At 38.9% G+C, this 19,541-nt stretch overlaps 1 protein-coding gene across 5 annotated transcripts in view; it reads right to left on the bottom strand.

Moving 5' to 3' along the window:
• The window catches only part of CMSS1 (cms1 ribosomal small subunit homolog), a 243,125-nt gene that overhangs the window by 9,067 nt on the left and 214,517 nt on the right, over positions 1–19,541 (bottom strand). For all 5 annotated transcript variants that reach the window (XM_051608069.1, XM_051608072.1, XM_051608073.1 and 2 more), the window contains 5 exons: positions 11,509–11,603; positions 7,361–7,432; positions 4,251–4,380; positions 1,118–1,177; positions 240–342 (listed from right to left, as the gene is read on the bottom strand). In XM_051608069.1, coding sequence (XP_051464029.1) covers positions 240–342; positions 1,118–1,177; positions 4,251–4,380; positions 7,361–7,432; positions 11,509–11,603 — 460 coding nt within the window. The remainder of the gene's footprint in view (positions 1–239; positions 343–1,117; positions 1,178–4,250; positions 4,381–7,360; positions 7,433–11,508; positions 11,604–19,541) is intronic.

Raw genomic sequence — 19,541 nt, forward strand, 5'->3', positions numbered from 1 at the left:
TTTTGGCTTTTAACAAAAACAGTACTTCGATGCAACTGAACTACTAAGTGTTATTTGAGTCTAAAACCAAACACCAGACTCCCACAGTCTAAAGAAACAAGGGATGTTGCATCAGTTTGGGTCAGTGAATTTGCTGGCTAGCAGAGAACAGTGTCCCAGTTTTGCCTTTATGTCTGTGGTTCCAAGACAAAACCTCTGACTGACTGCCAAACCCAACATAACATTTGCTATCGACATACTTGATGAGTTCCAAGGAACGAAGGGCAGAACTGCAGATAACAAGCATCACCACCGACTTCTTCTCCTTGTGGTTTTTACGGAGTTTTGCCCACTTAGGACAGACTGCAATGAAAAAGCCCGTGTCCACACACAAAGTACTACATGCCACAATTGTAAATTATAAAAATACAGGATGAATGGGAGCCAACAGCAAGAACATGCATGCTGACTCTTATGAGGTCTGGATTTCTGGCAACACTTTTACATTTACTCATGGCTGAGAAACTGGAAAATAAACCACCCAAAATAAAGAAAATACATAAGTATCACATAACTGAACAAATCAGATAAGCATTAAAAATCACTAGTATGTAAGGTGACAAGCCCATTGACGTCATCTGCCACAAACAGTAATTTGTACCAGAGGAAATCAATTGAAAAGATACATTTACTAGACCAGAAATTCTATATAAACATCTAGAAGAGAATAAAAGTTCTCTGGGTTTATGTCAGCAAGCAGCTGCAGGATTTTTACGGTGAGATAATACATACACCTACTTATGAAGCCACAATAAACTAATGACAAATAATTGCTAGCAATTACAAGAAACCCTAAAATACTTTGATACCCCCCCAAAAAAAAAGATAGAGTAAAAAAGAGCCAGAAAAACAAGACCTGTCATGAAAAACAGAAAACTAAACCCCCTTAAAATAATAATAATAATAATAATAATAATAATAATAATAATAATAATAATAATAATAATAATAATAGTTATTATTATTATTGTTATTATTTCATAATTAAAAATACTTGGAGATGCAGATATAAGTGCAATAACATTGCATTAACAAGGTTTTTCATACAACTTTAATCTCATCCAACATTTTAACTCACTTTCCTTCAGGTATGAAGAAAAACTGTGGGTGAGATCATTGGCTGGCAAAAAACAGGAATCTGAAAACATAAAAGGAAAAAATATTTTTGTTGATGTATTTTTAACAGAAAAAGGAGCATATATGTTTGCAGCATAACAATTAGTTATATTGACGAAATCACAACTGTTTTTTAAATCCTTCATCCATTAATTACCATTTCTGGAACAAAGACCAATGTGCACCTGAAGTCAAGAAGCTTTATGTTGGATAAATCAATGAACAGCTTTCAACTCAACTGTAACTCCTTTCTTTCCCTCCACCATGAAAACCTCTGAATACAGGGCTGCACATGTGTGATCACATACCTTAAAAAAAAGTTTTCATATGTCTTTGCCACAATCAATCAACTAAAGGTCTTAACCAAAAAACTTACTGTGAACCTGCTACGCTGTTCCTCCAATCTACGTGTGGTGGAAGACATTTGTAGAGCACCGAAACAATTAATAGTGTAAATGGAAGAACCTACCCATAATCTACCTGTCAGTAAGTTTGTTTCTCTTTCTGACCTTCTGTATTGTGCTAATCTACCCAACTACATAAATCCTAAGGGTAACACCTACACCATATTTCAACGTGTTCCTCTTTTTTCATTTCCCACTGACTGCTGATCTTTTACCTGGTCATTACGTTAACTAGTACATCTTAAAAGTATTCTGTGGCAGACATGCCATTTAACTTTAATCTTCCTATACAGGCAATGAAGAAAGACAAGGTCCTAACAAGTTCTTTGGAAGGCGTTTCCTTTCTCCAGTGCCTATATAGAAAGTCTAAGTTCTTAAAATGGTGATGAAAATGACATGGTCTGTAAAGTCGCCATCGTTGTTAAGGGTCCTTTGCCTGATGGAACAATATGCTCCTGCAGAGCATCAACAACTCTGTCTTCAGGGACCCACACGTTTTTTTGTCATTGATCATGAAGCACTGCACCTCAAGGTGCCTCTCTGCAGAATATGGTATTTGCTGATATACTTTAGCTAAATTAAGGAGGTTTCCTCACGTGGATGGTGCACTGGGCTGATGCTGGCAGCATCAATCCATTATTTCCATTAACAAAGTGTGAGAAAGTCGGTTTGTAGCTGATGCCTGCCTAATAGTCCTGCCTGTCTAGTTTCTTGAGCATAACCACTCTCCATCACTGTAACTTCCATTTAATGGATGTTTTCTTGCTAAAAACTTTTATTTTGCACTGACCCCTTTTACTAAATCCAGAGATTGACATTTATTTGGTCTTGAGCCTAAAAGGGAAGGAATATGTACAACTGAAGGACCAGCAGCTGACTTACTTTCAAGATCATGTTTAAAAGATATACTTGATGGGAAGGACAGGGGCTGTTCATCCATAAGCATTTGGTGGTGATAGGAGAGCTCTTTACACTCACCATGGTCATTTCCTCCCAGTGACAAAGTATCTTTGTTGTTTTGCTCTTCTGAATGTTTTGTCTCATTATTGACTAAAATACGGTTTCTAAGAGACATGAGCTTCAGTTACTGACTTTCATCAGCACTCCAGCAACACTGGAGTATTAACAACAATTTTAAATTAAAGTTTCAGAAAGGGGAGAAAAATGTGTAGTTCCAGACTGCAGCAAAAGATGATGGTGACTACAGACCTGACCTTCTGCACCTTGTCAGTTAACAAGAACACATAACTCTAAGTAGTTGTTTGTTATTTGCTCAGTGCTTGGATGTGAATTACTTGACAGCTGTAGAAGTTTGTAGACTCCTTGGCACTATAAGCCTCCAACTCCCAGCACAAAAAGAAAGAAAAAAAATATCCTCATCCACCCCAAGAGCAAATCCATATGGAAATGGGTCACTTCACTAGCCCAAAGGTCTTTCTTAATAAGAAAGAAACCAATTATTATTTGCTAAAACCTCTAAAGGTCTAAAAATATTTAACACAAGTTTTTCAAAGCAATCTCTATGGCACTTGGTTTTCTTGATGAAACAACCCTCCCCATAGAAATAAAGAAGGCTCAACCTACAATCATGGATATTATGGAGGAGCATATTAATCTAGAAAGACATGCTTAAACAATAAAAGAGAGAAACCACTTCTGGGCTAGAAGGTTCCTATACTGGGCACAGGTCACTAAGAGTTCAAGAAGTATCAAAGGTGTGTGCAGGTTAGTTACCAGGACATTTGCTCTTCATGAGCACTACCCACTACCAACAAATAATGGACAGTGCCTATAAAATCACTGAATCACAGAATGGTTTGGGTTGGAAGGGACCTCAGAGATCATCTAATTCCAATGCCCCATGCATGAGCAGGGACACCTCCCACTAGAACAGGCTGCTCAAAGCCCCATCCAACCTGCCCTTGAACACTTCCAGGGAAGGGACATCTACAGCTTTCCTGGACAACCTAGTTGTGTCTCACCACCCTCACAATAAATGGCAGTGCTCCTTCCTCTGCAGAGCCAGAAGCAGAGATGATCAATGTTGCCTTAATCTCAAATGCAACCTCCAATTATCAAAAGCTAACTCTGCTCTGTCCTGCTTTGCCTTTTTTATCATTGGCTTTTCTGGAGACAGAATGTGGGAAACCAAGAGGGTCCTTGTGTTATAGTTAAAACTTGGTCACTTTACACTTGGGCCAAAATTACCATCTCATTTCATGTCACTCACTGGGAAACCACCGTGATTGATATCTCAAAACCACGTAAGAATGGCATCTCATTATTTCTTTGTCTACTCCTGTCAGCCTTGCTATTATGCATCTGGACCGACTAAGATAATCCCAGAACCAAATTACATTTTCACTTATTTGATCAGCGTATGGGAAACTATGATTAGGAGTAATATAATTTCTACCAGAAAAGTGAGCTCCTGAAATTAATACTTTACAATAAAAGGACATATATAAACAAAGTTTCTTTTAATTTCTGTAACTCCAAGAAAACTCACATTTATTTGAAAGAAATTAACATCTCTACTTAAACAGCACATTAATACGCAGTATAAGAAAATATTTCAATAAAAAAGTAGAACTCAAGACCTGTCCCAAAAATCCTTTCTTCTGCAGAAAAAGAACTCCACAATATAATGAAGAAACATGTTACTTATATATTACATATAGGATAAGTTACCTGACAGTTTTAATTCCTCTATTTCAATCACTGAACGGTTTTCAGCAAAATATTGGCTAAGCAGATTTTGTAGATCTGCAGGGACACCAGGTTTTGGAGCGGATTTCTCCAGAATATCAGAAATTTTCTTCTAAAAAAAAGAAAAAAGTAAAACAGGTAATTATAGCATTTCTATAATTTCTGCTCTTTGGTTAGCTAACAACATAGTAAACAAATGTTCCTCCATAACTTTATGCAGTTAGATTGGCTTAATTACAGTTTAAGTAGAAAAACACCTTACAGTGAGACAGGATTTCCCACTATCTTTAGTAGGAACGCAGAGTTTAGATGCAAGTTCAGATACTTTGATGAGATGTGGGCCGGAAGACAAAAAATCTTGTGTGCTCACCTGCAATGCTGCTGTAACAAAAACATAACTGAAACCTGATTTTGTGAGTTTTGCTGTTGTTACACTTAAATATCAGCTTGCAAATTCAGGGTTTTTTTTTCTATAATTTATTTTAATTCATTATTCTTAAAGCATAACAATAGGAACCAAGTTATTATATAAGTCTGGGTTTTTATTAAAACAAGGTAACTACCTACTTTGGAAGGCAAGATCCCTAGCTATACTCACAGAATACCATGGAAGTGTAAAGAACATGAGTTAAAAGCTCACAAAACCAGAAGTCACCAGAGAGAGTTTAGAAGCTACTTTGTTCTTCCAAAACATGTATTTTTTTAAATCAAACAAGTACTTTTAAGAGCCTGGACATGAGTTCATAATGACTTTTACACCTTAGGAATGTTAGCAAGTGACAGGTCTGAATTTTCACTGAAGTGAAAGTGCTGCTCTGCTTTTTCCCATAATTAAATGGATCATTGGGGTAGAATAGCCCAGGGTTCCTGTGATCTGAATGATCTGCCAGCATTTAAGAAAACAGCAGATTTTCAAGGACAGAGAGAGCCTGGAGAGTACAGCAAGAATGTGAAGTCTCTCTTGTTCTCACTGAGAAGTGACTCATTTGTGAAAGGCCAGCTCTAGGATTCTCAGCTGCGTAAGCTAAACTGGACTTGCTGACTTGAGGACATATGGCAGCACACGCCCAGAAGTGAAAAGGAGCATGGTTATGACAGAAAAACAGGGTATGTACCTGCAAGGCAAAGTGAGATTTCCTGGGCACTTTTAACAGCTCTGGGGGGTTGCTGGGTACATTCAGTGCAAATTCAGCAGGCTAAGGTCTGGGGTGGCAAAGATCAATGGGAATTTTGAAGAGACCTACAGCAGGAATTTTAACATAGGGGACAGATCTTTTCCCATCCCTTTTTCCCCCACTCCATCCCAGCACTCTCTCCTTCTCTTCCATTTCCCATCCCTCTGTCTCTCCCTCTTGCCCAGGACACCCCAAATACTCCCAGAATGGCAGCACTAGAGGCAGAATGCCGAACAGGGAAGAGCTACTTGGGGGCTGCTGAAGCCACACTACCCTACAGCAAAGGCAAGGTAGGCAGCTGCCTCTCCCAGACACCTGCCACTTTGGCCACTGCCTGTTCTACCTCTGCTAAAAGCCACCTGTATGTCTGCAAGACCCCAGCTGAATCTTTGACAGAGATGAAACACTTACACCTACTTCTTGGTGCACCTTTGGCCCAGTGCAAAGCTCTCTGCAGCCCCTGGAAGACTTCCCAGTGGACGTCTGGTTGCTTGGCAGGTTTTTCCAGTAGCATTCCTTCCCAAGATTCACCTTCATTCGGCACCCTTATACTTTTATACTACATAACAACTGTCTTCCCAAAGAATGACTAGAGGCCATCTGCAGCAGATATACCCTTTGCGTGAGGCTCACTAATGGACCTCCTTGTTGTTGTTCCTACCAAATACAAATGCTCTTTTCCAGCAACCTGTCTCATAGGTGACCCCCGTTGGGGAACCTCTGATTTAGCAGACAACAAGACAGAAACACCAGGCTCATTTTACATGGTAACTCAGCATAAGGCTCTGTTCCACAGGATCATTACATCATTCACTGGGCCACTTGGTTTCCCCAGGAAAATTATGGCCCTCTAGAGGGGAGAAGCCTGATACTAATGAGAAATTCCTTATGAGCAAGGACACCTGAGCAAACTCTCTTCCTTCAAGGAAAGCTGTGGGGAAACGTTCCTCATGCAGGAAATTCTATTATTTTTCTTCCAATTCATTCCAGATGCTTAAAAAACAAAGGGTTTGTTTCCCCTTTTTCCTGAATTTTGGAGAGAGCACTTTGTTTGGAATCCACAGATCAACCTAATAAATATTTCCTGATGGAATTTTTGAAGGGCTGTGTATGTCAACTTACTGGCCTAGCCCCACTGAAACCAAAGGTATAACTAAGCACATATTGTTTGCCTGAGAACTGGGGTCATTTTGTTTGGTCTGGTTCACCAGTCTCTGTTGTGGGATGCTTTTGCTTTGGCAGCAGTGGAACCAGTACCTCGGTCACTTCTGCCAGAGCTGCATTTAAAGCTAAATCCCACTCTTCCCTCTTCTCATTCCTTGGATGATTAAGAGGCCTGACATAATAGAAAAAGGCCAACTCTCAGCCTTATGAGAGGGCCAGATATTTAGTCTGTCCTGAAAGACAATTAACTTGCCTGGTGCCATATAATTTCCATCTAGACTGCAGAGTGTATATGTTGTTGAGGGTGAGTATGGAGCTTGGCCAGAGAGACAATACAGAGTATTTATTTATATACTTGTGCCATGAGGAGAAGAGTGAACAAGGACAGCTCTTGGCTCAAAAGATGTAACAGCAGCTGGAGCCTTAACACACTGCTGAAATGGGGCAGATTTCGCAGCTACTGAAATTACACCTCTCTTTGATGCAGTTAGATTTTCCCCATGTGCAACACTTGCAAGTGGGGTGCAGACAGATACAACCCTTGAGTAGAGTATAGACACTATGTGCCAGTTCCAGTTAGGAATGGGTATTTTGAGTGAAGCCAAAAGGTAGGAATTTTTATTCTTCTGTAGAAGAGGCTGCAATATTATGACCATATTACTTCTCATAATAACCAGGTTGTCCCAATTTTGAATCTTGTAATAGCACAAACACCCACTGCCCAGTCCCCAACATACTCTCAGACATTCATACCTTCTTTCTCCTCTTTGCCTTTACAGTGCTCTCTTGTTTTTCTTCAGGCTGACTTAGAAAACACTCTGTAGGCTGCAAAGCATATGTTAAAAAAAAAAAAGTTAAGATAAAAAGATTGAACATCAGATATCTGATCACATAGTGGGGATGGGAGGGGAAGTCATCAATGGGAAGTATAAAGGAGGGATATAGAAATTATAATGCTGGAGTAGAGGGAAAAAAACCCAAACCAAGCTTCCTCATGTGTAGAAGGGATCAAATTCTAACAGTTACATTTCTCTGGACTAATTTTGGAATTGGAATCTATGTTGTTGTAAGCAAGAAAGCAACAGAAGAAATGAAAAAACATACAGGTTGTAGTCCCACTTCCATGAAATGGTGAAAAGCAGGTTTTAATAAATAAAAAAAAAATCAAGGAAAATATGAATGAAACTTTTTTTTAAAAAATTATCTTTTTAATCTCTATTACTGCATGTGATTGTTTTTCTAACCTTTGCCAATGGTGCTGTAAAATAACTGGGTCTAAGGTGAGCATGCAGAGGGTGAAAGACACTGGGCAAGAATAATTGGAAACAATCATGCTCTACATTTCTTTTGACATTTGTATTACAAAATTTTGGAAAATGTATATCAGATTTGTTCTGCCCCATTCTTGCTTTGTCTCCTCGTAGCAGGCAGGGTCAAATACACACAAGAAAAAATACATGGTGCATTTCAGAATAATCTTCATCCAACATGTGCTGTTATCATTAACCCTCTTCTATGCCTGAGTGGGCAGGCTGAATTGGATCATATGTAACAGAGTCCCTGTTCACATTAACCAGAAAAATAATTTCTCCTTAGCCACCTAAAATTGCCCAAAATAGAGGAAGTGAAGAACAGGTCTTCCTTCTTTTGAGACAGCAATTCTCTTTTCTTTTGCTTTCTTAGGGACTTTCACTTAATGGAAATGCAAATTAATCTAAACACACACACTTTATAGCTTAGTAAGTGACTTGATGAAGAGCAATGGGAAAACAGGCTGAGCTGCAGGAAAAAGCTCCTTGATACTGGGATGCATTTGGCTGGAAAAATCTGCTCCTGTGAGAAACCATGGAGAAGTCTCATGACATGGAACATTAAAAGCTCAGGAAAAGCAAATCCAGTGGTGCTCTCTGGAGAAGGCCTGGGAAGGAAAGTATCAACAGGAAAGGTAGCTCAGCTGAAAGCCAGAGAAGCTGCCCTTCCATTCCCTTGTCAGGGCAGCTTCGAGAGGGCCAAGAGGGGACAAAGGAAAGCTAACAGAAGTTCAGAGTGTCTGAGCCTTTCTGAGCTCTCCTTGTACTGCCCTCCCCCTAACAGGAGGACACTTCGTGATGACCGGTATGATTTAACTGCCTCTCCAAGTCCAATCTCATATCTTGATCAGAAGCATTTTGTGGTGTTTAATTTTTCATATTATGCCTACATTTCCTTCTTTGTCCCTGCTCCCCTATCTAATTTAGCTACAAAACCAGGATACCACCCTGTTCAACATAAACAAATGACACATAGCTTGCTCCCTCCCTGTGTGCCATGGTGCAACCACAGCCCTTGCACTTGCAAAGGCAGTACTACTGTACAGATGTGGCCCTGAATCTGCTTCAGGTTTTAATGATACTTAGGAACTACCAGAGAAGATTTGGCTGGAGACTGTCTACAGGCAGCAAAGCACTCTACAACTAGGGCTGGCATATAGCGCAGCCTGGATCAAAACCCACCCATGAGAAGTTGTGATAGGGAGTGTATCTTGCCTCAGCTACAGAGATCTGACCCTGTGATTTTCTCAGGTATAAAGAGAGAAAGGATATTACCTTCACTAGAAACCAACGGAATGACTGCACGTAGAAACTCACTGCAGCTAACTGAATGTTCCAAGATTTTTGGTTTTATTTTTGGTTTGTGTGTTTTGGTTTGTTGCTTTTGGTTGTTTATTTTAAATCTCTGTCCTGAGTCTGATGCAAAGTGCTTTTAAAACACCATCACACATTTCTTCATTCTTATCCCTACCATTAGCATTCCCAGACATTGAGACTGAAACAGACCTACCCTCTGCCTTCAGTTCATGCACTATCCTTACACATCCCAGCTGTCCATAGATACTCAAAGACGACTTGCCAGGTGTTTTGTTAATAAATTCCATGTTTGACATTTTACACAGAAAATAAGGCTTTGTATTGACTTCCATGGCTTCTTTTTTGAAGGTCATATGTAACTCTTTCAACAGCAATAGAAGTAGACCCCAGGCTTGTAGTCAAAGACTTGCTTCCTCAGAGAAGCAATTAAGACTCAAAAATATCTCTTGTACAACAGAATATATATATTTAGGCATAGCATGCTATTAGCCCAGAAATAAAAAGTCCACTTTATTCAGACATTAAAAATAATGTCATAAGAAAAAGAGAAATTTCATGGTGGTGAATGGCTATACACTTACAGGTAGTTGATGGTCTGCAGTCTAAAATATTTAGGCATCTGATCTAGACTGAACTTCTGACCCTTATCCAAATGTTAGTTGCCTACTAGCTCTTTGCATGCCACCCTGAAGAGAAGGTCATTAGCATGTTTTTCTTATGCAAGACATAGAGCAGACAACCTACTGGTTTTTGACATGGCTCCCTTGAGCTCTGTGTTTGTAAGCTATTTTTACATGGAAGTTCTTAAAATGCAGAAAACAGGAAATCTGTGCTGAGGCTATTGATTTATGAACTAAAATGTCATAAATTCCTTGTTTGTTAATCATAGACAGAACATAAAATACTCCCTGGACTATATTTCTAACAATTTTTTTTTCTTTACATGTTGACAAGTTACTGGAAATTCAAATGTAGAGTGAAAACATTCTTGTGTGCGTGTGAAAGTTTACATTCCAGGTCAGTCTTATACTCTGACTTTTGGAGTTTGTGACAAAGTAAACACATCAATGTGGCTGCAGACTAGAAACATAAATCTTCATAAATCTATTTGGTTCTCTCCTGACTGGCTTTAAAGTGCCCAGTCCATTTCAGAATGGCTTCCAGCATATGAATAAGGCAGGGATGAGCAAAAGGGGTTATATTATATGCACCAGAATGGCAAAACTACTACTTTCCATAAATACATCTGATTTTGCAAGTGTTTTGCTTGAAAATACATGCAATAACACATCCATAACTTGGAGCTCTGATAAAGCATTGCCTCCTGGACTTTTGTGGCTAAACATCAAATTACCCGATTCAGAAATTCAGACTGATATTTTTTGTATGACAGGAAGAGCTGTGACAGGACTTCTGCTACAGCTGAGCAGTCCCAGTCTACCTTGGCACGATAACCTGTGTTGATTATTCTTTCTAACATTCTCACAGAAAGAGCAAAGCAATTCCTACAAACAAACTCTCTTCATTTAGTTCTAAATGTTTAAGTGAAGGCAAAGGCGATAAAAAATAGCACTATAAGCATTCTCACCAACCTAAAGTCCTCAGCATCTGACTCCCTAGTAGAGCATGTACAAACACAATACAGCTTTCTCCGGTATTGCTTGGTTCTCTGTTTCCTAATCAAAGTGTGGAACCAGTTTAGGTATTTGGCTCACTTCACCTTTGGTCTCCTTGAAAAGACACCTAAAAGCATAGTAATTGCTACTGTGTTGTTTACACTTCTCTGTTACAAAGAATGTCCCTACAAATGGTTTTCACTTAGGCAAATGCCTAGGCTCACACAGTGAATTTATTACTGACCTAGGGGTCAAAACTAATATCCATAACTGCAAGGAGACAAGCTTCCAATGTCATTTTAGCTCTCTGACAGTCATTCAGTCTATTGTCCTGTATGGTACCAGGAAAGCAGAAGAAATTCACCTTCAAACAAGAGACCCTGTGTGTGCAGGGAAAAGGAGAAGGTTATAGGGGAAACACTCAGTATTACCATCCAGGCTTTTATCACTAGACAGTCATTTTGTAAGAGACAGGCCTGGTAATCTCACTCACAAAAAACCATCACTCAAAAATAAGGCAAAATAACTTAATAAAACACTTTTATTAAATTAAAAATCTGACAATGAGTGAAAAAAACTGCCCCTTTACTGAACAAAATGGGACTACATTTCCCTATGCAATATTCCTATGCTCTACACAACCGCTAAAGTTACAAACCTGCTTTCTTTTCTTTTTCACAGCAGGCTTGGAATCTTGATTTGTTGTTGTCCTGTTATCACCCATTTTCTCAATAGGTTCATCATCTGAAGGATCTAATATGAAAAAAAGAAGAGGTTTTGTTACTGTTTTTCAAATCCATCTCTTATCTTTGCATTCAAAACAAGGGATAAAATCTTCAGCTGAAAGGCTGTCACAATAATACAATCTTAAGACTGGCAATAAGTACAGCTGCAACAATTTTTAAATTATATTAGAATACTGGTATTTGAGATATATTCTAAGAGAAATCCCAGGTTTCCCCTTGTCTTCACAGGTACTGTATCTGGCAGGCAATGTATTTCTTTATCTTTCTGGAATGCTGCACAGTGGGTGCCAGCTGCAGCATCACAGCTAGAAATATCTAATCTTTCTAAAACCTCCCTTGAATTAAGCAAAGCAAAGAAAAATGAAAGATGTTTTTGATAAAATACATCTCAAGTCACATGACATCTCTCCACATTATTTCAGACCAAGTAAAATATGGTCTTGGATCTGTAGCACTGCATTCACAGTATGTAATTACAGATTTCTCTCATTAGACCCCAAAACAAGCAATAGAACTGGTACTGAAGACTAATGTCACTATGGTCCATAGGATCACTGTAAAAATAAATCTTTCTTTCTAAGTTTACTGTCACTACTTTCAGAATAAGTAAACTCCTCCTACCAAATCAAGTCTTGAAGATGAAGGAAGAAAAAAATATCAAAACAAACACAACTAAAAATGCACACAAAAACCACTTCAGCCTCCATATAAACGCCCTTACCCAGAAGAGGAAAAATGAAAAGATTGGTATAATATCCTATTATATAAAAATATATGCATTTTCCACAAGCACATTTTAATTGTGTGTCTCCTACTTCAGTAAAGATTTGGCAAAGGCACGATTCCTAAAATTTAAGCAGAATGTCCACAAAACTAAAACAGGCTTATTTTTTGAAAGAAAACTATTTAAATTAAAGCTTTTCTATTAATTCTCTTCTTTATCTCTTTTATCTATAAAGAGACTTCCAGGGAAAAATAAACACCCACAGTAATAGTTCCCCGTAGTAGTGATATATTAGTACTTAAGATGCTGTATTTCTGCTGGGAACTGAATTATTTCCTTGATCATTAACAGAAGCATTATCATCCATTGAACTGAGTAATTAGAACTGAATAATTCTATTTCTGTATCTGGAATATTCCCGCCCAACTTAGTCGTTGTTGCAGTCTCCTGTATTCTGAAGTTGTAAATTGTCGGCTTCAAGATTAAGTTATTTATTTTGAATAAAGAGGTACAGTATGATTTCTTAAGCATCACCCCAAGTCTGGATGTTATAACTAATGTTACACAAGCAGAACCTCTGAGCAGAGTGAATTGATGGCCAGAGAACAAGAGAGAGACAGAAAATCATCTGTGGCTGTTATTTACTGATTGCATGTTGGAATAGCTACCTATACAAATAAGGTAAGTGAAAGGTAATGAAAGGTATGTAAAAGAATTTAAGTGAAAGGTAAGTAAAAGGATATGAAGGGGAAAAAAGGATCTTTATTCATCCACAATATCAACATTATATATGATAACAGCAATAAGGCAATGGCTTTGAAAATCCTAATGTGACAGAATGGGTAACAAAATGGATGCATATTTATGCCTGGAAAGATATCATATTGTAACTTCCACTCCTTTCTCCAATTAGAAAAACTTGTGCAACAGTCAGCATTCTGAAGAGTTAAAAAAAGTTTGGGAAGTTGAAAGCTAGCAAGTGAAGAAAACTGGTGAATGTTTTAGCAGGTTGAATGTTGTCTGTCATGAAATCTTATACTCCTGGCAAACCCCAAAAGCTTTAGAAACAAAGCAGCAACTGAGAAGAGAATTTATTTTCCCGTCCATTACAACTAAAAGACTCCTAAGTGAAGGGGTTTGATAAACCTGTTAATGAACTTAATTCAGACCAAAACTCTCTAAGGTCACTGACCACTTAGGTCCTCTGGCCACTCTGGAATCTCAGATACTATACTTCATTAGAAGAAGCTGAAAAATTACATCATCCAGCCTACTTAAGAAAGTTTAAAAGGTGTCTTGGTAATTTAGTGTTACCACTGTGCACTATGATGGGCTTGTTTCCCTCTGTATCACCTTTCCTCTGGCAAATTTCTTGTGCTGCATTTTGGTAGGGCGGTTCCTGTGTTTGAGAAGCCATCACTGACTTTTGCCTCATATGACTTGACTTCAGAGATACTGAAGGAATAATCAGCTTTTACACACACCAGCTCCACACACCCAGGGTCCTGGATGCACTACATCCAAGCAGGCTGTGGAGCAATGATATGAATGAAGTATATCAAATCAGAACTAATCATAGAACGGTTTGGGTTGGAAGGGACCTAAAATATCGTCTAGTTCCAACCCCCCTGCCATAGGCAGGGACTCCTCCCGCTTGACCAGGTTGCTCAGAGCCCCATCCAACCTGGCCTTGAACACTTCAGGGATGGGGCAGCCAGAGCTTCTCTGGGCAACCTGTGCCAGTGTCTCACTACCCTCACAGTGAATAATTCCTTCCTAATGTCTAATCTAAAGTTATGTTCTTTCAGCTTAAAACCACAATCTCACATCCGATCACTGTAAACCCTTATAAAAAGTCCCTCTCCAACTTTCCAGTAGCCCCTTCAGGTACTGGCAGGCTGCTATAAGGTCTCCTTGGAGCCTTCTCTTTGACCCTCTTCCTTGCCATGCTGGAGCACTAAACACCCATTTCAGAGTGAATCTGTTCATGCCTTACTGAACTGAATGCTGAGCCAGCTCTTTCCCCACATACTCGCTTCACACTGAAAATAAATGAGAATCGCATAAAATAGATTCAGGGGAAGCTGCCTGTGATCTTTGAGCATTCCTTCTTAACTCCCACTTGGCATGCTCTGAAAGGCAAGCAAACAGGAGTCATCTACGTTTTAAATAACCTCTTCTCTTTCTCATAACTAAAAGACACACTGCTAGCAATAGCAATCTAAAACTGGACAAATGGTTTCCATGATCTGAAATATCCTGACAATGTACCACCTGTTCACTGCCCATCTGAGTTTTGGACTGCACTTTGAGATGCAGCGTCCTTCTCCATTTTCAGCAAGAAGCAAGAGAGGAGGGAACCAATGCCCAGCGCCAGACTGAACAAACATCTGTGAGCCAGTTCCAATTTTCTTTCTGCAGTACCTGAGCACCTTTGTTTCATACAACTGAAGGACTTTTTTATCTGTTCCAGAAACAGTCATTCACATCCCAGTCGAGACAGCACCTGGTTCTGAGCTATGATTGTTTATGACACTTTGTCAGCCCCTGTGATGACAGGAGCATTTTGTTATGGGCATCAGAATATCACAGGTCAGACTCTGCCAGCCATGCTCATATCAAACTGTGTACCTTCTTCCGCAAATAGTTACCTTGATGTCAGCGGGGTTATTCACAAAATCAGTCATAACTTGATGCAAATAAATGCAGAAGCACCCAGCTCACCGATCCCTAACATGTCTGTATCAGAGCAGCACCGCTTGACCTGCTTCGAGGTGTCAAGCTTCCTAGGAGAGTCCTCTCTGTCAGAACAGGAGTACAAATTCTTTCTTAATAATAAGTTGGCGCAAATGCAGAACCTAATTGATTAATACAACGTTGACTTTCATCTCCCTTGTGGTGCAAATGAGCGGGCAGGCACGTGCTGATAGATCACGCTGCTGAAGGGGTGATGTTCAGCGCAGCAATCCTCTGCATCTGCTTTCATGCAACGTATGGACCTTACACAACCACAAGGTCATCCAAGATGTCTGAAACATCACGTAATGCTCTCAGTATAAAAAAATCCATGTGAATTCCACAGCTCTTCATGTTTTTTCTTCCTTTTTGTATTACACCAGTGGCATGGCACACACTAACAGGCTTATCAGTCATTAAGTATTTATATTTGATTTTATTTTGAACCATGCTGAGATGGAGAAAGCCATTTATTCTTAACACACATATACAAATAGGACTTCCTCAGCTATTGATCAGTATTTAAAATCTTGCAGTGCAATGGTTTTTAACTTCTTTCAAATGTAATATTGATACATACACAGGTCTAAGTACTTCAATATGCATACTAAATAAATACACACAGCTATAGTAATCCATACACATGTCTGCACGTCTATACACATGCATATAAATAAACACATAGATACTTAAATAATTTATCAGGTTCTCTTTAATAATCACCTTTATTAACTAATACATTCACAAAGAATGCACATTTTCTTGGTTATTTATACTAGCATTTTTAAAGGTACACAAGACCTCAATGATACAGGAGGTAGTGACATGTGCTTTGATGTGAATGCAATTTTGTTTGTACAATATAGCTAGTATGCACAAATTTGTGTTTGCTAGGCTGATTCACCATTACTGAGACTTCTGACCTTTACATGCCAGTAATCTACTCTGAAGTGATTAATAAAGGAGTTACAGTGAGCACAAGGTAAGTGATTAACTCTTAAAAGGACAAGGCTGACTGAAAAAGTGAAACTCGAGTGACAGAGACTGGAACAGGCTGCCCAGAGAGGTTGTGGAGTCTCCTTCGCTGGAGACATTCAAAACCCACCTGGACGCGTTCCTGTGTGATGTGCTCTAGGTGACCCTGCTGTGGCAGGGGGGTTGGACTAGATGATCTTTTGAGATCCATTCCAACCCCTAAGATTCTGTGATTCTGTGATTCTTCCAGACAGCACATCTCCAAATACCGCCCCCCAAAAAAAGATTAGAACCAAAAAGGGAAAGCAAGCAACCTTAACATTCTTTGGAAAATGCAACTTGTAGTTTGAGACAGCTTACAACTGAAATAAAAGATAAAGGAAGCTCATAGAAATGATGGTACGTATAGAAAGTTCCTCACAGGAAGAGAGGATGAAGAGAACACAAGAGGGCTTTTTTGAGAGAAAGAAGGCATGCTGCATACAACTCTTCATAGTATAAGAACCATGAACATGTAATGAAAAAGAAAGCTCAGAATAGAAAAATATTTGTTTACATACAAAAGGAAGTCTGAGACTTCCTTTTATTCTCATGGTTTTGCCATTAAAACAGGGCCTAAATCTTCAGTGAATCCGATTAAGTAATCTTAATGTCAATGCACAACTTTGAAATCTTATCATTGCATCCTCCCTGTGTGTCCCATCAGGCACACACAGTGCAAGGTCAATTAATTTTCCGTAAAAATTAAAAATAACAGCTGTCAGCAAAACTGCATCCCAAATCCCTGTTCATCCTTGCTCAGTTGAGAGGCATCCTCTTGCCACCACAGTAAATGAGCTAAACTGATCAGAGTAACTGAGCTAGAAGTGGTGATGACAGTATTTTAACGTATCACTACGGTATCACTCCTCAAGGCAGCAGGAAATACAAAGCTCAGGCAGGTCCTGCCATGCTGCCCACCAGTATCCAAAGGAACAGATAACATCTTTTAAATAAAACGGGCCTGGCTGGGGGTGTTGATCAACTAAGAAAAAAGGATTCAAATTTAAAATATTTTAAAGGATTCCAAGCAGAGCTGCTTCCCTGACAAAAGGAAAGGGATACAGAGACAAGGAGAGGCCATTAGAAGAGATGGAATGGTGCCACATAGCAGTGGGAGAAGCAGATACGGAAGTCAGTGGTGCAGTAGCAACAGGCAAGCAGCAGCTCAAACCCTGCACATATCCCAAAATACTCAGCTGTGTGTCACCAGGACTGCTAATCCTGAAAGGAGGATCTCTTTCATGTCTACCAGGCCTATCTTCTCCAAGTTCTCTCTCTGCGGGCAATGGACAGCTTCGAATTTTCCTGTTGAGAAGCCTAATAATACCTCAGATACTGTGGAGCCCAAGGTGTAAGGCCAACTGGCCAAGCAAAAGCTAAGAAGCTCTTCTGGAGATCTCAAGACCAGCCCCATGGAATAGCTAAGAATACCAATTTTATGATTAATATAGTTCTTCAGAGCAGTTGCAGTCTATCTACCATGAAAATACTTTAGAAATTTTGTAGTAGAGGTAAAATGTTAGTTACAAAAGTAACAGACACAACACAGGGAGATAAATAAATAAATAATTCCCTTATCTCCTTGAATAAGCATTAGATAAATCCCTTTAAACAGTAGAATGAAACAAGATTTAGCCTTAGAAATCAGTAAGAGAACACAAATATTGACAAGAAATAAAACAAATTAATATTTAACTGCATCAAAAGACTGAGTATTACAGCTCGGGCAATCTGTGATGCAAGGAAGAATGCTGACATGGCTAAGCAGTGTCACTTCAAAGATTACTTAAGATCTTTCTTCTGTTTCTTGGTTTGGTTTTTTGATTTTTTTTTTCCCTTCCCCCCACTTTATAGCTTTTGCAACTCCAGTTTTAATATACTAATGAAGATTTCATGCTCTTCTCACTGGGGTCATGAATCAAATTAAGTGCCTTAACTCTTGAGGCCTTAAAATACTTGGGCATTTTGACCATTTGGAACTAAAGAGGAAAAACTATGAATTAACTGGTATTTGCTATTGTTACTAGGAAGTAAGAAGCTGTACGTAAAGCTCTGTTGCAGGTATCTAGCAGTTAGTTACCATTCTTTTGTTGATTTCCCCTGCCAGCTATTGCAACAGAAAACACAGCTGCCCTCCTGCCTGGGCCGAGATCTCCATGGTAATGACATGGTAATCATGTGGTGCCAGTGCTCCATCATCCCAAACCAGTCACAGTACACCAAGGCCTGGGCACTGTTCTCCCTTCCCTTCTCTATCAACTAAGGCCTGTGCAGTTCAGAAAGCACATCACCACAAACAAATTTTTTTGCCTGATAAATCTGCTGACGGGACATTCAGTTTAGGTTCATCTTTCTTACACTGAATAGCAATTTAAATTAAAATCACTGCCCATTCAAGCAAAAATTAACAGGTCCTAATGAATAATGCTAATATTCACTATGCTCTAATGTGACCATGCAAAAGATCTCCCACAGAACATTTCTTACAACTACCTGTTCTTGTTCCTTTTTTTTTTTTTTTTAACACTTTCTCTTTAATATTAAAAATGGGTACTTCCAAAGTTGTTTTTGACACATCTGACTCGCTGACTGGGAGCAAACTGATGACAAAACAAAGAACATATTGGAGAATAACATCAGAGGAAATCCTCTGATGTACACATATAAACACAGAAGAATAAACTTTACACGATTAAGGTTAGGTCCAGCTTGTAGTATAGCTACAACCCAGCCCTATTCATAATTTAACTTTTCATTTTTATATATTGCCTTATGAGACAGAAACATGTTAGGAAAAACACAGAAAGTAATTCATTAGATGCAAAAGTAGTAGGCTACTCTCCTCCAAATAAAAGTAACTAGCTTTTTCTCCTGTAAAACAATTGCTGAATTTGACATCCTATTGCACAAGGAAGAATGGCATCACCAAGGCAAGGAGGGAGAACTCAATATTCCTTTAGTCACTAGTTTTAAAACTTGTGGTAAGTAAAGGACAAACAGAAAAATTTTATATGTTGGGAATGACAGGCCCTTTTATTGCTTGTCATCCATCTTAATTTCTTCATTACAGGCCTGCCAAACAGGAACAACCAGAGCCTGTAGATATAATAATCTATCAGCACAGAGTGCAAATCAGTTCTACTGTTTGCTCTTGTACCCTTCGCCAATAACACCATGAGTGAAGACTCCGGTGACATCCACAAGTTGCTGCCCTCTTTCTTTGTTCTCTCAAAAATCCTTTAAGCAAAAATTTCCAATAATCTCCTTAGATCTCCAAATTCAGTTTAAAAGCTTATTTCTAGAGAGATGGAGAAGTGGGAGACAGTTTTGTCTGTAAGTATCTTGGATTTTGGCTCTTTATAAATCTACTGGATGAATGTTCTAAAATTGAATGCTTATGCTTGTAACAAGGGTTTCTCGGTAGATGGAAGGCATTTTATACTCTACAGTCACTTTAGAAATTACTCA

Source organism: Apus apus, chromosome 1 (assembly GCF_020740795.1).
Source record: "Apus apus isolate bApuApu2 chromosome 1, bApuApu2.pri.cur, whole genome shotgun sequence".
In the NCBI taxonomy this organism is placed as follows: Eukaryota; Metazoa; Chordata; class Aves; order Apodiformes; family Apodidae; genus Apus; species Apus apus.